General features: G+C 41.4%; 1 protein-coding gene across 2 annotated transcripts in view; it reads right to left on the minus strand.

The window, feature by feature from the left end:
• The window catches only part of GNA14 (G protein subunit alpha 14), a 203,177-nt gene that overhangs the window by 80,510 nt on the left and 103,443 nt on the right, over nt 1-19,224 (minus strand). For both annotated transcript variants that reach the window (XM_005654507.3, NM_001097518.1), the window contains 1 exon segment: nt 9,114-9,298. In XM_005654507.3, the coding sequence (XP_005654564.1) occupies nt 9,114-9,298 (185 nt within the window).

The following is a 19,224-nucleotide window of genomic DNA, read 5'->3' on the forward strand; positions in this document are numbered from 1 at the left end:
GCTGTAAATTATCAATCTTTGCCTCCAGTTTATCTCCAATGTCTTGCATCATCTTCAGCATCATCAGTCTAAAGTCTTTTTCCTGGAGGCTGAGAATCTCCAGATGATTTAGCTGTTTTCTGTGTTTTTTTTTTTTTTTTCTAGCTCCTTTATCTGAGTTATGGTTCTCTGACTTTTCATTTTTATAGGTGTTTTGTGTGGTCTCCTTTTTGCAGACAATAGAGTTGTAGCCTCTCTTACTTCTGACATCTGCCCCCCTTGTGGCTGAAGTTGGTATGGGGGCTTGCTGTAGGCTTTCTGATGGGAGGGACTGGTGCCTGCCCACTGGCAGGTGGGGCTGATTCCTATCCCTCTGATGGGTGAGGCTTTGTCTCTGGGTGCATGCCTCGGGGGGGGGCAGTCTTTAGGCAGCCTGTTTACTGATGGATGGGGCTGTGATCCCACCTGGATTACTGTTTGTTCTAGGGCTTCTCAGTGCTGATGTGTGGGGCCAGATTTTCCCAAAATGGCCACCTCCAGAAAAACACACACTGATGAATATTCTCCAGAACTTTGCCTCCAATGTCCTTCCCCCACAATGAGCCATAGTCACCTCTGTTTTTCCAGGAGATTCTCCAAGAACTGCAGTCAGGTCTGATCTAGATTCCTATGGTGCCTCTGCTTTGCCCTGGGACCCAGTGCACATGAAAACCTGTGTGTGCCTTTCAAGAATTGGGTCTCCATTTCTCCCAGTCCTGTGGAGCTCCTGCACATAAGCCCCACTGGCCTTCAGTGCCAGATGCTCTGGGGGCTCTTTCTCCCAATGCCAGATCCCTAGGCATGGGGATTTGACATGGAGCTCAGAATTCACACTCCTGTAGGCGAGTCTCTGATACAGTTACTTTCCAGTCTGTGGGCATCCCACCTGGCAGGTATGGGGCTGCTTATACCACGTAATTGCCCCTTCTACCTTTTAACATGGCCTTCTCTTTGCCTTCTGGAATAGGATATCTTTTTGAAAATTTCCAGTCCATTTGGTTGAAGGTTGTTCAGCATTTGGTTGTAATTTTGTGGTTTTTATGAGAGAAGTTGAGCTCCAGTTCTTCTATTCCACCATCTTAATCCCCTGAAGAGACTATCTTCGTCCCATTTCATATTCTTGCCTCCTTTGTCAAAGACTGACTGTAGGTGTCTGGGTCCTCTCTTATGTTCCATTGGGCCATATGTTTGTTTTTGTATCAGTACCACACTGTCTCAATTACTGTAGCTTTGTAATATTGTCTGAAGACTGGAAGAGGTATGCCTCCAGCTTGTTTATTTTTTCCCTCAAAATTGCTTTGGCAATTATGGGCCTTTTGTGGTTCCATAAAAATTTTTGGATTATTCATTCTAGTTCTGCAGGAAAGGTAATGGGTAAATTGATAGAGATCACATTAAATCTGTAGATTGCTTTGGATAGTATGGCAATTTTAATATTAATTCTCCCAATCCAGGAGCATGGGACATCTTTCCATTTCTTTGAATCCTCTTTAATTTCCTTCAGGAATTTTATAGTTCTCAGTGATTAAGTCTTTCACCTCCTTGGCCAGGTTTATTCCTAGGTATTTTTTTTTGGGGGGGGTGATCTTAAATGGTATTGCATTTTCATATTCCTTTTCTAGTATTTCATTGTTAGTATACAAAAATGTAACCAATTTCTTAATGCTAATCTTGTATCCTGCTACTTTGCTGAGTTTGTTTATCAGATCAGGTATATTTTGTGTGGAGTTCTTAAGGTTTTCTATATACATGTCATCTGTATATAGAGACAATTTTACCTCTTCTCTTCCAATTTTGATACCTTTTATTACTTTTTTCCCCCCAGTTGCTGTGGCCAGGACTTCCAATATCATGTTGGATAAAAGTGGTGAGAGTGGGCATCCTTGTCTTATTTCAGATTTTATTGGGAAGGCTTCCAGCTTTTCTCCATTGAGTATTTTTCATAAATGGCTTTTATTGTATTGAGATATGTTCCCTCTATACCCACTTTAGATCTAATATGAATTTTACTTGCATCACTGAGGATGATTCTGGCTTTTCTTAAAGAGTTTTGAATTGCGAGGGTATTTCACACATTTCCTTATAGTTTGAGATAGCAACAAAGTTGGGTAAAGATTCAAGGCAAATATCTCACATATGTTATATGGATGGATAGATGTTCACATAGACTGATGATCATACTAGTTCTCGGATTGTTTGTGACTTTGTGAGATTTTCCCTTTTCACTAGTTTTTAAAAAGCATTTATTTGCATGTGATAAGTTCATACCTAGCACAGAGTAAGGGAGGAAATGAATATTTCAAAGTCAAATCAATCTCATTACTTAGCACTGGCCCCAAACTTTCTTCATCTCCCAAGCTAGGCTTAAAGAGTAGTGGGTGGTCAGACTTACTTGTGGTGGTGATTAAGAAGAAAAAACAGTTTCTTTCTCATTTTCATCCTATTTTTCCTCATTTTATAAACTCTCATATTTCAAGCTCTGGTTAAACAACTTTCATGCTAAGGTCAATGTTGATTAATCAGAGAACAAGGGCGATAAATGGAAAAAGTCCAGCCTAGGATTTTGGTGAAGAATTTTTTCTTACTGTGATACTCACTAGAACTTCAAGTTCTTAGTAAGGAGAAAAATGTACCACCCAATTTTTAACAACCAATAATACATAGGAAGAAAGAGCCTGAGTTTAACAGGTACCATAGAACCAGAAACCCTGGACTACAGCCGTAGTCTGAATATTGGCTGCCCTGATCCCAGAGGCTCATGCAGAATCTGATTTTTCAAACTGGATGAGGAAGTGGGACTGAAAAATATATTTTAACAGGGTTTTTAAAGTTAGGAAATAAGAGGGTCTGAACATACATCAAGCTCTGAGAAACTCTTCAATATAGAGGCACATAAATTAACTATTTTTACCTAACCGTGCCTGATTTCCTGACATGCATTTTTAACAGACTCTTCTGGAACTTTAGCCTCTTCCTTTCTGCGAATGAAAAGTTAAGCTGGAAGAGTTATATATACACAGATATGAGATATAACCAAAGCTCTTTTTTGGTGTTAGAAAATGTTTTCTCCTATGATCCTGCCCCCTAAATTCTAGACTATATTGCTTAAATGTGAAGTTGGATATTTGGTGTTTAAGTCTTATACCTAGTGAATTACCATCTCAATAAATAAAACTACCTATTAACGATGAGTGAACATATATAACCACTCAATTTCCTAATGTACACCTCTATTTACAAAATGAAATTATAAGGTATTTTTATTATAAACAATATCTTTCTTTGGGCATGTTACCAACATAACCTGCATCCCTGATTCTTTACTGGTCAAAAAGGAATGATAACTTCCAGGTCTGAAGAGCAGGAAAAAGAAGTTGAGAAGGTCCAGTAATGTGACCTGCACCTCCCTCCCATCCCTGGAAGTTCTCAGCATGATCCTGTTCTAGGATCCCTGTGAAAACTCAAAGAAAGCAAGAATAGAATCCACCCTGATTTCAAAAATGTCACCTGGAGATGCTGCCAAGGGTACTATCACCTCCTCTCGCCAACATCACCACCCTCTAAGCCCCCAACACTGCTGAACGAAAAAAACATCCCTAATGCTGACCACTCAACTTAACTTTGGATGGAGATTAATTAGGTATTCCATGGAAGAGATTACCAGCAGTATCCCTCTCCTCTATGGAAGTTGACAGAAAAGTAGAATCTGAAATGAACGCCTCCAGATAATGTTCAGATACATACATCAGTGGTTCTCAAACTTGGCTGCCTAATCAGAATCACCTGGGAAGCTTCTAAAAGCCAACCAAAAAGCTCAGACTGATTTCCAAGAATTCTTCACTCAAGCTCTCTGGGGCTGGTACCCCAGGCATCTACAGAAAAGCCTCCCAGGAGATTTCAATGTGGAGTCAAGACTGAAGACCAATGTTTGGCATGTTCCTGATAACAACCAGAAGTTGGGGGTGGTAGCACTCCAGGGGCTGAAACCTAAGACACTGCAGGGGACTGAGGACAAAGACATCTGTTTACCTAAATGTAGGACCTGAAAACCTCAAAACAAAATGAACAGAGGCTTTGTGAATCAATTAAACACCCCAAATTCAGCTTTTCAAGAGCTGTGGTTGGCTAGAGAGCCCGAGCCCACTGCCTCAACTGTGACTTGGAATTAAGTAGAAAATTCTAGGAAAGGAGTAAGATGCTTTTTGAAGGGAATGTCAGACCTCACACTTCTAGACACACTGAATTCCATATTAAGTACTGGATTGGAATGGCAGGCAAAATACTGCTCTTTACTGTTTAATGGTTAAGTCTCCTTTTTTAAGATGTTGTTTTTGTTTTTATGATGAGCCCTTGCAACTAAATGTGTGTAACTTACATGCAAGTCTGATGCGGAGTTCCTGTCGTGGCTCAGTGGTTAGTGGGTTAGCTAGCATCCATGAGGATGTGGGCTCCATCCCTGGCCTTGCTCAGTGGGTTAAGGATCCAGCATTGCCGTGAGCTGTGGTGTAGGTCGCAGACTTGGCTTGGATCCTATGTTGCCATGCCTCTGGTGTAGGCCAGTGGCTACAGCTCTGATTGGACCCCTAGCTTGGGAACCACCATATGCCATAGGTGCAGCCCTAAAAGACAAAAAGACCAAAAAAAAAAAAAAATGTGACCCCAGGGCAGTGAAGAAGCTGGGGTCAGTTACCAAAGGAACTGATAGATTTTGCTATTTTTTTCTAGAGATCCCTGAATATAGAACCAAACATCTTTGAAAACTCAGGCAGGGCTGTCCTTTGCCCTTGGGAAATTCTGATCTAAATCATCCAGAATCATCCAAGTAGATTCTGCAGAACCTTTAAGTGGATTTCCTTCATAAAATATAGGCCTAGAAGGAGAATTTCTCAAAGTTGGAGAAGCTACAAACAGTAAAATATATGAAGGTTTTCCATAATATCACCACTAGAAAACATAAGTTATAAGCTATTATACATAAGTTATAAGAATTCAAATTCAGGAGTCCTGACAGTGAGCAAACGCCTTTGTAATATTTATTCAAGAAGCCATAAATTCTAATATGTGCTCCTATGACACTTGAGAGACATTCATAAAGATAAAAGCTTATCAACAGAGTGAGCAAATACATATGAATCATTCCTGTTAAAAAAGGCAGACAATGTATATTAAAAAAATATTCAGGGCTAAATATTAATTGAAAAAACATGTTGACTAAAAACCGAATGCTACACTAAATTTCTAATAAATTTTCTTTGAAAAGAAGTCTGTCAAGCAATAGGCAGAGACTTTCAACAACCTGGCTGAGCAACAATCTTGATAATATTTTAAAATAAAACCCTCTGAAATCACAAATTTCCTTCTACATACTTTTAAGAAAGTGTTTTTATCCTTGAAAAAAAAATCAAATAATGGAAATAAATATTCATCAATATGAAATGAGGGATTGCATGACTAAAAAGAAAAGTTAATAAGGTTTGTTAACTGATTGACTGTTTTAAATAAAGCAATACTTTTTTAAAGAAAACATAGATCATGCTTCTTAAGTAATTACTTAAACTCCTAGAGCACTAGCACTGGTCATTTTATCTTTTTATGACCTAAGAAGGGTACTTTGTTAGTGTTTCACATTTGGAATCAGGACTAGTCCACAGAGAAAATTACTCAGAAAACAATAAAGAAATGCATCAGAAAGACCTGAATGAATAACAGAAGAAACAATGAATCCATTTTTGGCCTTTGAACTTGCCCCAGTAATAACCTTCAATTTCTCCAGTGTCATTTAATCTGCAAAGCACTTCCTTTTGCTCATGTTGACTTATGTAGCAGACAGAGCAGGTGTTGTCTGCATTTGACAGAGGAGGAAATGCAAGACCAGAGAGGTTACATGGCTTCCCCTAGAACTGAGTCAGCAAACTCCAGCCCATGGACTAAATCCACTCTTGGCCTGCTTTTGTTTGGCCCGTGAGTTAAGAATAGTTTTCACATTTTGCAAAAAAGAGTTCATAAGCAAGCCTCACGCATTCATTTATGCACTGCCCATGCCTGGTTTTCCACAACAGCAGAGCCGAATGGTTGCAACAGAGACTTATGGCCCTCAAAGCCAAAAAAGTATTTACTCTCTGGGCATTAATAGAAAAAGGTTGCAGGCTTCTGCCTGAGATCCAAAGTGGAGTCATAAGCAGAGCCCAGCTTTGGGGGAACCAATCCAGTGATCTTTCCACCCACCCTTTGGCCTCTCCTTAAGCCACTTCGATATGTGGTGCACCCCTAGCATATGTTTGAGGGGTAAGAGGAAGTTTATGAAGCATGGATGCAGGTACTTGAAATAGAGAGGAGGCATTAAGAATGGAGACAGAGGTACAATTGACTAATTTCCTAGTTTCGCAGCCTGTAGGAGACAAATTCTGCTCCAAGAGGAACTATACCTAGGGTCTCACCCATACCTGATTTAGGAGGAGTTAAATGATGAGATTGGGGAACTTTTGAGTTCATATTTAGATTAGATTTGAGACTTGGAGTTGATGCCAGAATGGGTTAAGACATTTTAGGGATATTGCAATAAGGGGAATGTATTTTGCTGAGGGGTTGGACATTAATGGGGGCAGGGGGCAGACTGTACTGGGTTGAACAGTGTTGACTGAAATGCATGAAAACCCCAAACCTCAGAAAGTAACTTTATTGGGAAATAGGGTCTTTGTAGATATAATAAGCTACGATGAGGTCATGCTGGATTAGGATAAGCCTTCACGCAATGACTGCTGTACTCATAGGAAGAGAGAGATCTGGACACAGAGAGGAGAAGGTCATGTGAGCACAGATACACACAGAGGGAAACTCTACATAAAGACATACCCAAGGAGGGATGGAAGCCTCTACAAGACAGAGAACACCAAGGATTGCCAACAAACACAGAAGCCAGGAGAGCAGCATGGAACAGGGCTCCCCACCACCCGAACCTCCAGGTAGAACCAATCATCTTGATGTCAGACTTCCAGCCTCCAGAACTGTGAAACTGGGGTAAGCCCCCCAGCTTGAAGTATCTTGTTATGGCAGCTGTAGGAAACTAACACAGATTAGCAGGCAAGTGGACATGGCCCACCCGAATTCCTACCCAGAGCAAAGGAGAAAAGTGGTGGAATGTCAAGCCCCATAAAGCCTTTCTGTTTGAAATACAAACACAGAGAACCTCTAGAAGACCTTGAGGGAGAAGGAAACAAAACAAAACCCCAGAAACCCCGATTACTAAGTCTGACCAGGTTTTTACAAACACATGTTGCCAAGGTAAGCAGAAGGCTTGTACTTGAGGCTTTCTTCGCAATAGGTCTTTTTACAAACCCATCCCTACATTCCAAGCTTTCTCCAGTCACCCCATTATGACAGGAAACAGAATGCCTTTTAAAAGGAGGAAAGCGATTAACTAAAATCACTGGGAGGATGTTGCTGACATACCCTATCTTAAATTTCCAAAGACGAAACAAACCTGAATTTCCAAAGTTGGCCTAATTTTCAAAATACTTTGTATAGGGTGTTTTTGGTTGTTTTTTTTTTTTTTTTTAATTGCACACATTCAGGAAGATAGAATGCCTGTACTCAAAAACCAATGCATAAAAGCATCAGCAGAGTCACTTGTAGAATCTCCTAATGGCTCAGTAGTCCTCTCTCATATTACTTGGCACCAGATAAACTAAAGACTAATTCCCACCACTACCACTCCCCAGCCCCCGCACATGCGCGCACGCACCCGCACGCACGCACACACACACACGTTTCAACCTAACACTGTTGAAAGTTGAAACTGTGGGCAAGATATATTCCTTCATTTCCTCAAGATTGCAAGGAACTAGTGGTAAAAACATGAGGTTGCAGCACATTATAAAGGTGCATCTAAATTTTGGCAATGTTGTGTTTTTCTAGGTAATCCAGTCACTGAGTAATAAAAAAATTTAATTTGATTGCTTTGGAGGTCTTTGCATATCACATTTATGAAAACAGATGCCACAAACTCGTGATGAAGTTGCCTTTGTAGTCCACATCCAATTCTTACATTTGAGCAGCTAAATTCTTTTCCATCAATTTACAAGAGGCCCATCTTAGACGAAATTTTTCTCTGCATCATCATGTCTTGTTATAACTTGGTATCAATTATTTAAAATAAACTATCATCTAGATGGTTCTTAATGAGTTCAGACATAGCATTTTTCTGGATTTACATTCCAATACACCATAAAACATTTTATTTGCCTTCTTCTCCAGCTTTCCTGCCTCCTTTGGTCTTCAACAGGTGCGTATTTTAAATAATCGTGGTGATAGGAAAACAAATGGCAACCTGATACCATTACTTTATGAGAGTCTGTTGCTAGTTGCGACATGAGCATTACCCTTCAAAAAGTATCACTTAGCTCCTGAGAAGGGCTAGCTCCCCAAACAAACAAAACCCACTGAACTCTTTGAGTAGCCTGCAGGGCCTCTAAGAAAATATTTTTTTTCTTTTTTAGTCACCCCACAGCATATGGAGTTGCCAGGTCAGGGATTAGATCCAAGCTGCAGTTGTGACCTATGCCACAGATATGACAATGCGGGATCTTTTAACCCACGGTGGAGGGGCGGGGATTGAACCTGGTGCCCTAGCACTATAGAGACACCACTGATCCCATCGTGCCACAGCGGGAACTCCAGAAACTTTTCTTAAGACTGGAAATTGTTAAAAAGTTGACTATTAACCTGAGCTCTCCATTGTACCAATGAAGAAATTAATAAGGTATTTTATTTTAGCTGAAAGAGGAAATGTACATATCGGTCTTCCTAATCTCAGCACCTGAAAAAGGCCGCCAAAAAGACTACCCACATTTATGACATGCAGCACACTCGGTAGCACCATACTACTGCTGTGCTAGACCGTCTGCAGGACTAAGACTGCAGTGCTGTTACCAAATTCATGACACTCCGCCAGAGCATCTCTACTCCGAGTCAGAGCCCAAGAGCTTCTTCTGGCCTCTGATGGAGGCTCTCAGTAACTGTTTTGGTTCAGAGACAAGGCTAACCAGAGGAGGAAAGCATGCATTCACAAAAGGGTCCATCACTCTCCAGCACATTACCTTATTCTGCTCACACACGTACTGTATCCTCAGGGTGTCCATGGCTCTGATCATGGCTTGCATGGCAGTGAATATGTTTTGATAAACCAGCTTCGTGAACCCCTTTCTGTCTTCGTCACTGTAACCAGACCCATGGATAATTCTCATTTGCTTGATAAAGGTGCTTTTGCCACTTTCACCGGTTCCTAATGAGACAAAACAAGTGAAAAACACAGTCAGCAGTCTTTTAAAGGAGGATGCTGAGAAAGAAAGGGTTTCCTGGCAGTGTTGGTCAATATCAGGATTAATAAGTTGATGGGGTGGACTTGGAAAGGGCCTGCTGGATGCTTATACAATGTAGGCTGCAGGGGAGTAATATCCTAAAACCCTGGGCAGAGAAGCCCCCCCACACACACACAATTTATTAAGGTCACATGAGTGTCTGTGTTACTAGGGGTAATCCTAAACACCAGCTCTTGTGACTAACACAGTTTAGGCTCCAGGGAACTGCTCCCCGACACCCCTTGCCTTAGGACCCCAAAACAACTGGCAACCATGACTGAAAGCCCCAAACACGTGAGGGTTTTCCCAATGCTAACACCAGCCATGGAGGTGATGGGGCTGCTTCAGAATTCAGGGAGGGGGAGTTCCCATCATGGCTCAGCCGGAACAAACTTGATAGTATCTATGAGGCTACGGGTTTGATCCCTGGCCTCCCTCAGTGGATTAAGGATCCAGCTTTGCCATGAGCTCTGGTGCAGGTCGCAGACGTGGCTCAGATTCTATGTTGCTATGGCTGTGGTTTAGGGTAGCAGCTAGAGCTCTGATTCAGCCCCTGGGTTGAACGTCCATATCCCATGGGTGTGGCCCTGAAAAGATAAAACAAACAAACAAAAAAGAATTCAGAGAGGGGCTGAGGGGCAGAAATTCCTGGATAAGAGAAAAGGCTAACTGACAAACATCATATGATATCAGTTACACACAGAATCTAAAAAAAGGATATAAATCAACCTATTTGCAGAACAGAAACAGACTCCCAAACTTTGAAAAACTTACGGTTACCAAAGGGGACGGGGCAGGGGGTTGGGGGGTGGACTGGGGATTTGGGATTGGCATATGCACACTGAGGTATACGGAATGATTGCCCAACAAGGACCTGCCGTACAGCACAGGGAACTCTATCCAATATTCTGTGATAATTTATGTGAGAAAAGAATCCAAAAGAAAATGGATATGTGTATATACATGACTGAGTTATTTTGTTATACAGCAGAAATTATCACAACCTTGTAAATCAACTATATTTCAAAAAAAACTCTAAAAAATGAAATAAAGAGAAAACGCTATTGAACTTGTCAATTCCTTCCTTCCAGATACATGAATACATGGTGAATGGTGCTTGCATGATGAAGTACCATTTCTCGTTGCACCAAATGCCTATATTCCTCCCCCTCCTCATATTCCAATTTATAGTTCAGGAGCTCCTCCAAACTCACGGTACTCACCCAGCGTTTACAGTGTCACATCATCCTTATTTTCTTAAATTTGTGTAGAGGTCCAGCCAATATGTGAAACATGAATCAGGGCTTTACATTAATATTAGATAGAGATAATGCTTGATCAGATAGGAAGAATTGCAGTTTTTGAGAGAGACTCGTGTGAGGGAATGAAAATATTTTCTAATATTTTTATGATAAAGATAATCTATTGTATGAGATGCCATTACCATGTCTGGAACATTATGTATTCATGGTTCATTTTCAAATCAAATAAGGCTCTAAAAAGTTTTTTTTTTTTTTTTTAACAATTCAGTTGATGTTCCCTCAGCAGGACAAAGTTTCTTCGAATTGGAATTAATGAAAAATGATCTCAAAACTAAAGTGACTCAAAAAACTTGTATAGTTCAAGTGGGTTAATTCTATATTTACAAATTACATTTCAATATACCTGTTATAAAAAAAGGAAGTCATTTAAGTCAGTTCAATCAAAACTTATACGAAAATCTTAAAGCAATACAGTGATTTTGCTATAAAGAAGGCCAAAAACAAAAAAAATGGAAAGTGATTAATTATAAAATCTTTATATTATTACTCATCCACACATCATTGACCCCACAGAATCCCCAGATAGTGCAGTTGCAGTTAAATCCAATCATCTTTGATATTTTGTTGAGGCTTAGTTATATGAAAACCATAGTTGTACACATCTTTTCTGACATTTGAGTTATAAAAAGTGTTTGCCATGGTAAGAGGATGGGATATATTGATAATAGTTCGTTAGATTAACTGTAGCCTATAACTGCTTAGACTTATGGGATGTAGGTCTCCATCTGTACTCTCGCCAGGGCCTTGCAAACATCAGGCCCCTGAGAAAGGTCGAGGGGACTCATTCAATTTTCCATTTGGACAATTGAGACAATTCTCAGCATTTAATAAGATCTTTCCTTGTAAGAAAAAAATAAAATGTACTTTCAGGTTGATCTTTTCAAAACACAAACCTATTTTCTATCTGTTCTCCCTTCCTCAGCTCAAAACCCTCAATGGCGCCCCCTCAGCTCAGGAAGAAAGACCAAACTCCTTACTGTGGCCAAAAAGACCATGTGGCCTGGCCTCTCCACTGTCACCAGCCTCCTCTCATAACACACTTTCTTCCATTCTCTACATTTCCAGCTCTGGCTCAGGCTTTGCATCATCCTGGGATGGTCTTCCTTCATCCCACTCACCATTGGTCTTGGCCTGGCCTGGCCTCCCTGACAAGTTTCAGTCCTTGCACTCTAGGTTCTGAGGGTACCATGAACTTCTCTTTAGAGCATCTGTCCCAGCTGCACTTTTGCCCATTAATGCCATTCTCACTTTGATATATGTCTCCCCTACCAGCCTGGATGTTTCATAAGAGGAGGCAGGGGCCATGTTTGCTTTTAATCACATACTCACCTTGGGCCAGGTGTAAACCTTACACTTGGCACATGCTCAATAAGTTTGTTTAAAATTGTGGTAAAAGACACAAAAAATTTACCATATTCATTTTTCGTAAGTGTACAGTTCAGAAATGTTAAGTATATTCGAATTGTTGCGCAATCCATCTCCAGAACCCTTTTCGTCCCACAGAACTGAAACTCCATACCCATGACCCCCCAGCCCCTGGCAGCCACCTTTTCACTTTCTGTGTCTAGAAATGTGAATATTATAGATGCCTCATATAAGTGGAATCACATAGTACTTGTCTTTTTGTGACTGGTTTATTTCACTTAGCATAACATCCGCAAGGTTTGTTCATGTTATAGTCTGGGATAGGATTTCTTTCCTTTTTAAAGCTTGAATAATATTCCAGTATTTTTGAATACATAATAGTGATAAGGAATTCACCCAGTCTCAACTACCTGCACTATCTACAAATAGGAAAATAGGGTTGGCCATTCTCTCTCAACCACTCAGGGTGGTATGAGGGCAGCATTGACCTCAACCATGGAAGGAGAAGTCACAAAAGTGGCCAACCAGAAGGCTTATCCTGATTCTTTGTGACCCCTTCCTGGTTACTCCCCCAGTCCCAATAATGCTGTTAGAGCAGTCACTATGTGCCTGGTCCTCTACACAAATTCTCTCCTTTAATCCTCACAACCACCCTATGAGGTATGAACCATTATCATCATCTTTGTTATACGGAAGACAATCCTGAGGCCCATACTATTTAGTAATCTCTGCAAGGACACACTTTCACCAAGAGAAAGAGGTGATTTACTCAGAGTTTAATGACAGACTTCATTGTCAAAGAAGAACATCAGGATCATGACCAAACGAAATGAGGTACACTAGTCTCGTGAAGACAGATCTGAAGTTCACAGCTGCACCCGAACCCTAAGCCCAGGCAGATCCCCATCCTGCAGGTGCATGTTGCTGGGCAAAAGGAAGAACCTCCCGACAGGAGAGGGTTCTCACAAGCAGCCTCACTAATTGCCTCACTTCCACCTCTGGAGGCAGGAAAGGTGGGTCCTATCTTCCCAAGACAGAAAAGAGGAAATTGGCTGTGAGTCAGAAAATAAGGCAAGGCTGATGCAAATGCAGAGCTACAGCTAGAAGCCAGGCTGCTGATGCCTTAGCCTTCAAGGCTCAACACAAATTACCTACCACGCTCCCGGAAGGAATTCTCTTCCCTGTCATTCCCCCATCAGTTAGGCCTGCCTCCCTCCTTTGAGCTCTCAAATGTGTCTGTGGTCACCCCAAGGGCAGAGCCCATTCCCTAGTTGCCTGTTTGCAGATGTGTCTCTTGCTATACCCTTAGTCCAGGAAGGATAGGGCGTGGGTACAATCATTTGGGTACCACGAATATTGTGCCTGTTATACAGTCAGCCCTCAAAAAAAGCTAAATGAAGGAATGAATGGAACAAACATGAAAAGTCACAGTTTTCTTCCTTAGGTCTTATATCACAGACAACTGTAGGAAAATTAGATACAAATTGTCTAAAGATGACTGTGATGGGACCAGGTGCCCTGAAGCTACTGTTTTCTGATGACTCTTGGCTATCAAGACTCCATATGATAACTGAGAACTTGGTTGAAGACCTATACTTTCAGAGCTGGGTCCCAAGTCCTGGATGAGATTAGACCTCCATTCTTGCAGCAACTTGGGGTCCCTGTATTTCCTCCCTCTACAATGCTTCCACCTCAGCCAAGTTGACCTTGGGTTCAATGCTGCCTTACCCCAAGGGAATGTTAATACTTCTACATTCTGCATACCATGAAGCTGATGTGAATGGAGAGATTATGTAAGGCAAGCTGTGATTTGGGCCATGTTAAGCCAGAAAAATCACTCAAGACTCACCCCAATGACCTACGCCAAGATAATCTTTCAAGTTACAAAGGTCATTGACTTACAAAGGTTAAAACCAACCCCACTACGAGCTCCAAACAGAAACATTTTCAAAAAGTCACTGATTTGCTTTGAATATAGAACATTTTGAAAAAGATAAAATTGATCTTTAAAATCACTTTTAAAAAGATATAAATGTCTTTGATCAATACCAACATAATGAAAAAAGTCTTCAGTTCTACATCGTGGTTATTTGAAGAATAAAAAACCAAACACAGGGCAAAAAAATGACAGGTCAAAGGTGAATAAGAGGAGTTCCCATTGTGGCACAGCAGCAAGCAATCTGACTAGTATCCATGAGGATCCAGGTTCAATCCCTGGCCTCACTCAGTGAGTCTGGGATCCAGCATTGCAGTGGTGTAGGTCACAGATGTGGCTCGGATTCCAGGTTGCTATGGCTGTGGCATAGGCCGGCAGCTGTAGCTCTGATTCGACCCCTAGCCTGGGAACTTCCATATGCTGCAGGTTTGACCCAAAAAAGCAAAATAAATAAATAAATAAAGGTGAAGAAAAGAGATTGAAAGACACACACCACATGGGGCTGAGGCTGAGAGAGCAAAGAGATTCAGTGGGGCAGGGGTCGGGGATGGATTCTCTCAGTGTAACTTAAGCCTCCACACAACCCAGTTAGTATCTTCTTTTTCCAGAAGGGAAACTAAATGTCAAGAAAATTAAATAGTTTAATTTTTATTCAAGATCAAAGTTTGCTCAAGATGACTCAGCTTGGAAGTGTTGAGTCTTGAGTCTAAATCCAGGTCTATGTTAGTACATGCACTTCCCATGATACCAAGTGCTAGTTTGACATTGAGGGTTTCCTAAAATAAATGGCCAAGCACACCCTCCTATCAGCTTAAGCACTGTCTTCATCTGCTTCTGAGACTCCAACATTTGGGACTTTGTCTTTAATTCTTCAAAGTTCTGCTCTAAATGAGATGGTTCCAACAGCACATGGGAGCTGGGGTTGGGGTGGGAGTGGGAATGGGCACTTGAGAGGTAAGTCATTCTCTGCAATAACATCTGTGACCAGGACCTGGGGGACCAGTAAACTCAAGCTAAGGATCTGAGTTGAGTTTCTGTGTGGACGATCTGTCCACCGATGTAAGAGGTGTTTTCAAGTCCCCTATTATCATTGTGTTACTGCTGAGTTCTCCTTTCATGCCTGTTAATATTTGCCTTATACATTTAGGTGCTCCTGTGTTGGGTGCATATGTATTTAAAATTGTTATATCTTTTTCCTAGGTTGATCCCTTGATCATTACATAACAGTCTATATTTTTAAGACTATCTTGTCTGATACAACTATTGCTACTATAGCTTTCTTTTAATTTCCATTTGCATGGAATATCTTTTTCCATCCTCCCCCCACTTTCAATCTATTTGTGTCTCTAGGTCTGAAGGGAGTCACTCGTAGGCAGCACATATATGGGTCTTGTTTTTGTAACCCCACCTCTTCTAGACAGAAACTCAATACTTAAGACATTGAGCACAACTGTTCATTTAATCTGTACAAAAGAAAAATCTAAAGGATACGATTTCTAGAATGAAAATTATTGGTGATTGGAGGATCAAGTGACTTAGATTTGACATCTCCCCTAATTGTGTATTACAATGGGTGGTTTGGGCCAGAAGCACAGGTCCACTCTGCTTTGTTTCTTATTTCTTTGTTGAGAACTTTCTCATGAGTCCTCCACAAAATCAACAGGCTGGTGAATGCTCCTCCACAGCCTCTGCATATAGCAGAAGAACAGCAGCCTCAGTCTGGGAGCAGCATTTTGGTTCACAGGGAGGAGGAGGAAGTCTTTGGGCAGAAGGTGAACTTAGGTGTCAGGTGAAGAGATTTAATCAGATGAAACAAGGGGGGAACAGGGGGTGGGGGCAGTAGGGGGAGTGGACCACAGCTCAGAAGGACTCTCACTCCTGGACCCAATGCTGTGAAAACACAGAGCAGGAAAAGCAGTAAAATTACAATTCAATTTCTAGATTCTGTTCCAAATGTAAATAAAGGAAATAGTTCTTCTCCTCCATTTAGTTTTTGCTCCACTATTTTCCTAATTGAAAACAACAACAACAACGGGTTATAAGCACTTTATTTTTTTGGCTGCATCCACAGCATGTGGAAGGTCCCAGGCCAGGGATGGAGTCCATGACGCAGAAGAGACCCAAGCCTCTGCAGTGACAATACCACCACGAGGGAACTCTCATAAGTACTTTAAAACTTTCATTATCATTAAGAGGCTACTCATTCGAGGTTTTACTGTCATCCTACTGCAAATGTGGTCCGTAATGAAATCAGCAGGTAACTTCTAGGTAAGACACTCTGGCTGGTAACAGAGATTATTCCTCAGATGGCCTGCTTTTGTGACCTCTAACCTCTGGGCAGGACACCAATCTGTTCCTCAAGTAAGGCTTGCATACTCTCCTGAGTTTCTCAGTGTAAAGCTGTTCTAGGATCCTCTGCCTCCCCCAGCCTTAAATGTGAGTTATTTCCTTTTCCAGCGTAGATGCTCAGTAAGTGTTTAATCTGCACATCTGCTACTCTGGCGTGGTTGGCACATATGGGTAACTTGTGTTCTATTTAAGCAAAGGCTCACCTCCACAGGCTTCCTGCCTCTGTGGGTGGGGGGTGTGCTCTCTGCAGGACTGGGAGCTTTCCTCCAGGACTCCTGTTTCTGGCATTCACTTAGCCAGTGTTTCCCCAAACTCCATTATTTGTGTACCTGCCTTGCTATTTTTATCATATCCATGTACCATCTGTATGATTACATAATATTAAAAGTTTTTTTTAATTTAAATAAGCTTGTTATGTAAGGAAACACGAATGTTATAAGTGAAAAACCAGTTAACATTTGCCATGAGTAATCAAATTAAGTATATTATCATAAGACTTCAATGATATTCCAACTACAATTTTGTCTATCTCCAGTGTTTGGGGTATTCCATTTTGGAAAATACGCACAAACTATTGGCCTCTTTATGTGAAATTTACCATCCTTAAAGGAGGTTTCCCCCTCTTTCTCTCGAGAGGCTTCTGAAATTCTTCCCATAAACTTCACCCACATATAAAAACACTGAGAGCTGAAATTTGTATAACTGAAAAGGGTCCAGCAAAATGTCTTAGCACTACAATTCTTCCTGAGATTGGAAAAAGCAATATGAGGTTCAAGTTGCAGCTTAATTTTCAACACTTGGAAAGGCCCAAGGGGGAAAAAAGTTGCTTTTTAGGAGCCAGGAGGGAAGAGAGGCCAAGGCAAAATAAATCCTTTCTCGGTGACAGACTAAGACATTGAAACAGAAAGCCAAGTGTTTCTAAAGTTTACCTATGATCTTTAGTCAAAGACTACCTCCCTGAGTGCCAGAGCAAGGAGCTGATAGGGCTTTGCAGCTGGGCAGAGCCATCTTCTGTGATATTTTTTGCAACCATCTGTGAGAAGCTGTTGTTTTTTAGCTCAGTTTTATAGACGATGAACAAAAATAGGGAAACAATTCTAGATGTTGGTGTAAATAATCCATGAGACCAATGGGCAAAAGAGGGTGTGGACATTCTGACGACAGACAGGATGGCTCTATGAGGACAGGGCCTTATTTCTCTTGTCTTCTGGTGTCTTGGGACCCTAACCAGAGCACACAGTAGAAGCCTAATAAATATTCACATGTGGATATTTATTGACGAAGATAACCAGGAGATGATCACGGTTTGGGAAAGCAATAAGAAGAGGTTTTGCCTGGCCAAGAGAAGCCCTGGACTAATTGGATGAGTCTGTTTGAGTACATAGAGCAGCCTCCCACAGGAGCAGGTGCTCTGCCATTTGCCCATTCTCATGAGGACACATGGGACCCAGCACCAGCCACACAGGGAGGCTCAGGTTCTATATCAAGGTTTCCTGCTAGTGCAGTGGAACACTTTGGTGTTCCCGTCGTGGCTCAGAGGTTAACGAATCCGACTAGGAACCATAAGGTTGTGGCTTAAATCCTTGCCTTGCTCAGTGGATTAAGGATCCGGCATTGCCATGAGCTGTGGTGTAGGTCACAGATGCGGCTCGGATCCCACATTGCTGTGGCTCTGGTATAGGCTGGCAGCTACAGTTTGGATTAGACCCCTAGCCTGGGAACCTCCATATGCCACGAGAGCAGCCCTAGAAAAGGCAAAAAGACAAAAAGCCAAAAAAAAAAAAAAAAAAAAAAAGAAAAGAAAAGAAAAGAAAATCCCTTTTGACTTAGAATCTGGGGTTAATAGATGCAAACTACTGCATTTGGAATGGATAAGAAATGAGATCCTGCTGTATAGCACTGGGAACGGTATCTAGTCACTTGTGATAGAGCATGGTGGAGGATAAAATGTGAGAAAAAGAATGTATATATGTTTGTGTGACTGGGTCACTTCACTGTACAGTAGAAAACCACAGAACACTGTAAACCAACTATAATGGAAAAAATAAAAATCATTTTTAAAAAAAGAAAAAGAAAATCCCTTTTGGATTTTTAAGCAGGAATAGTTCTCAGCAGCAAGGAAGGCAGCTCAAAGGAGGGCACCTGTATTGGGGGGCACTCTGCTTGGTGTCCTATAATTCATGGCTGACTTTAGGCAGCAGCCACTCCATGTGGTGGGAGTTTCTGTACCTGTGAGTACTGCAATCCTGGTACTTGTTATTCTAAAGATTCTGATTTATGCAAGCATCTGGCTAACGTTGGGGAAAATTCCCAGTGATTCCCTCTTGCTATGGCCAGAATGTTTGTGCCCAACTCTCTGCCCCAACCAAATTCATATGTTGAAAATCTTATGCCAAAAGAGACAGCATTAGGAGGGTCTTTGGGTGGTGATTAGGTCACAAGAGTAGAGCCCTCATGAATGACATCAGTGTCCTTAGAAAAGAGAGCCCCGAGAGCTGCCTTGCCCCTTTCACCATGTGAGGACACCAGGATGTCTGGAGCAAAATCTGGAAGTGTGTCCTCATCAGAACCCAAGCTTGATGGCAACCTGATCTCCAACTCCCAACCTCCAGACTCTGAGAAATAAGTTTCTGTTGTTTAGGAGCCATGCAGTCTGTGGTATTTTTTTTCTCAATGAACTTATTAAATTTATAGTTGTACAATGATCATTACAATTCAATTTTATAGGATTTCCATCCCACACCGCCAGCACATCCCCCCACCCCCCCAAACTGTCTCCTCTGGAGACCATAAGTTTTTCAAAGCCTGTGAGTCAGTATCTGTTCTGCAAAGAACTTCAGTCTGTCCTTTTTTCAGATTCCATGTCAGTGAAGCATTC

The sequence above is a fragment of the Sus scrofa genome, chromosome 1 (assembly GCF_000003025.6).
Source record: "Sus scrofa isolate TJ Tabasco breed Duroc chromosome 1, Sscrofa11.1, whole genome shotgun sequence".
Classification (NCBI taxonomy): domain Eukaryota; kingdom Metazoa; phylum Chordata; class Mammalia; order Artiodactyla; family Suidae; genus Sus; species Sus scrofa.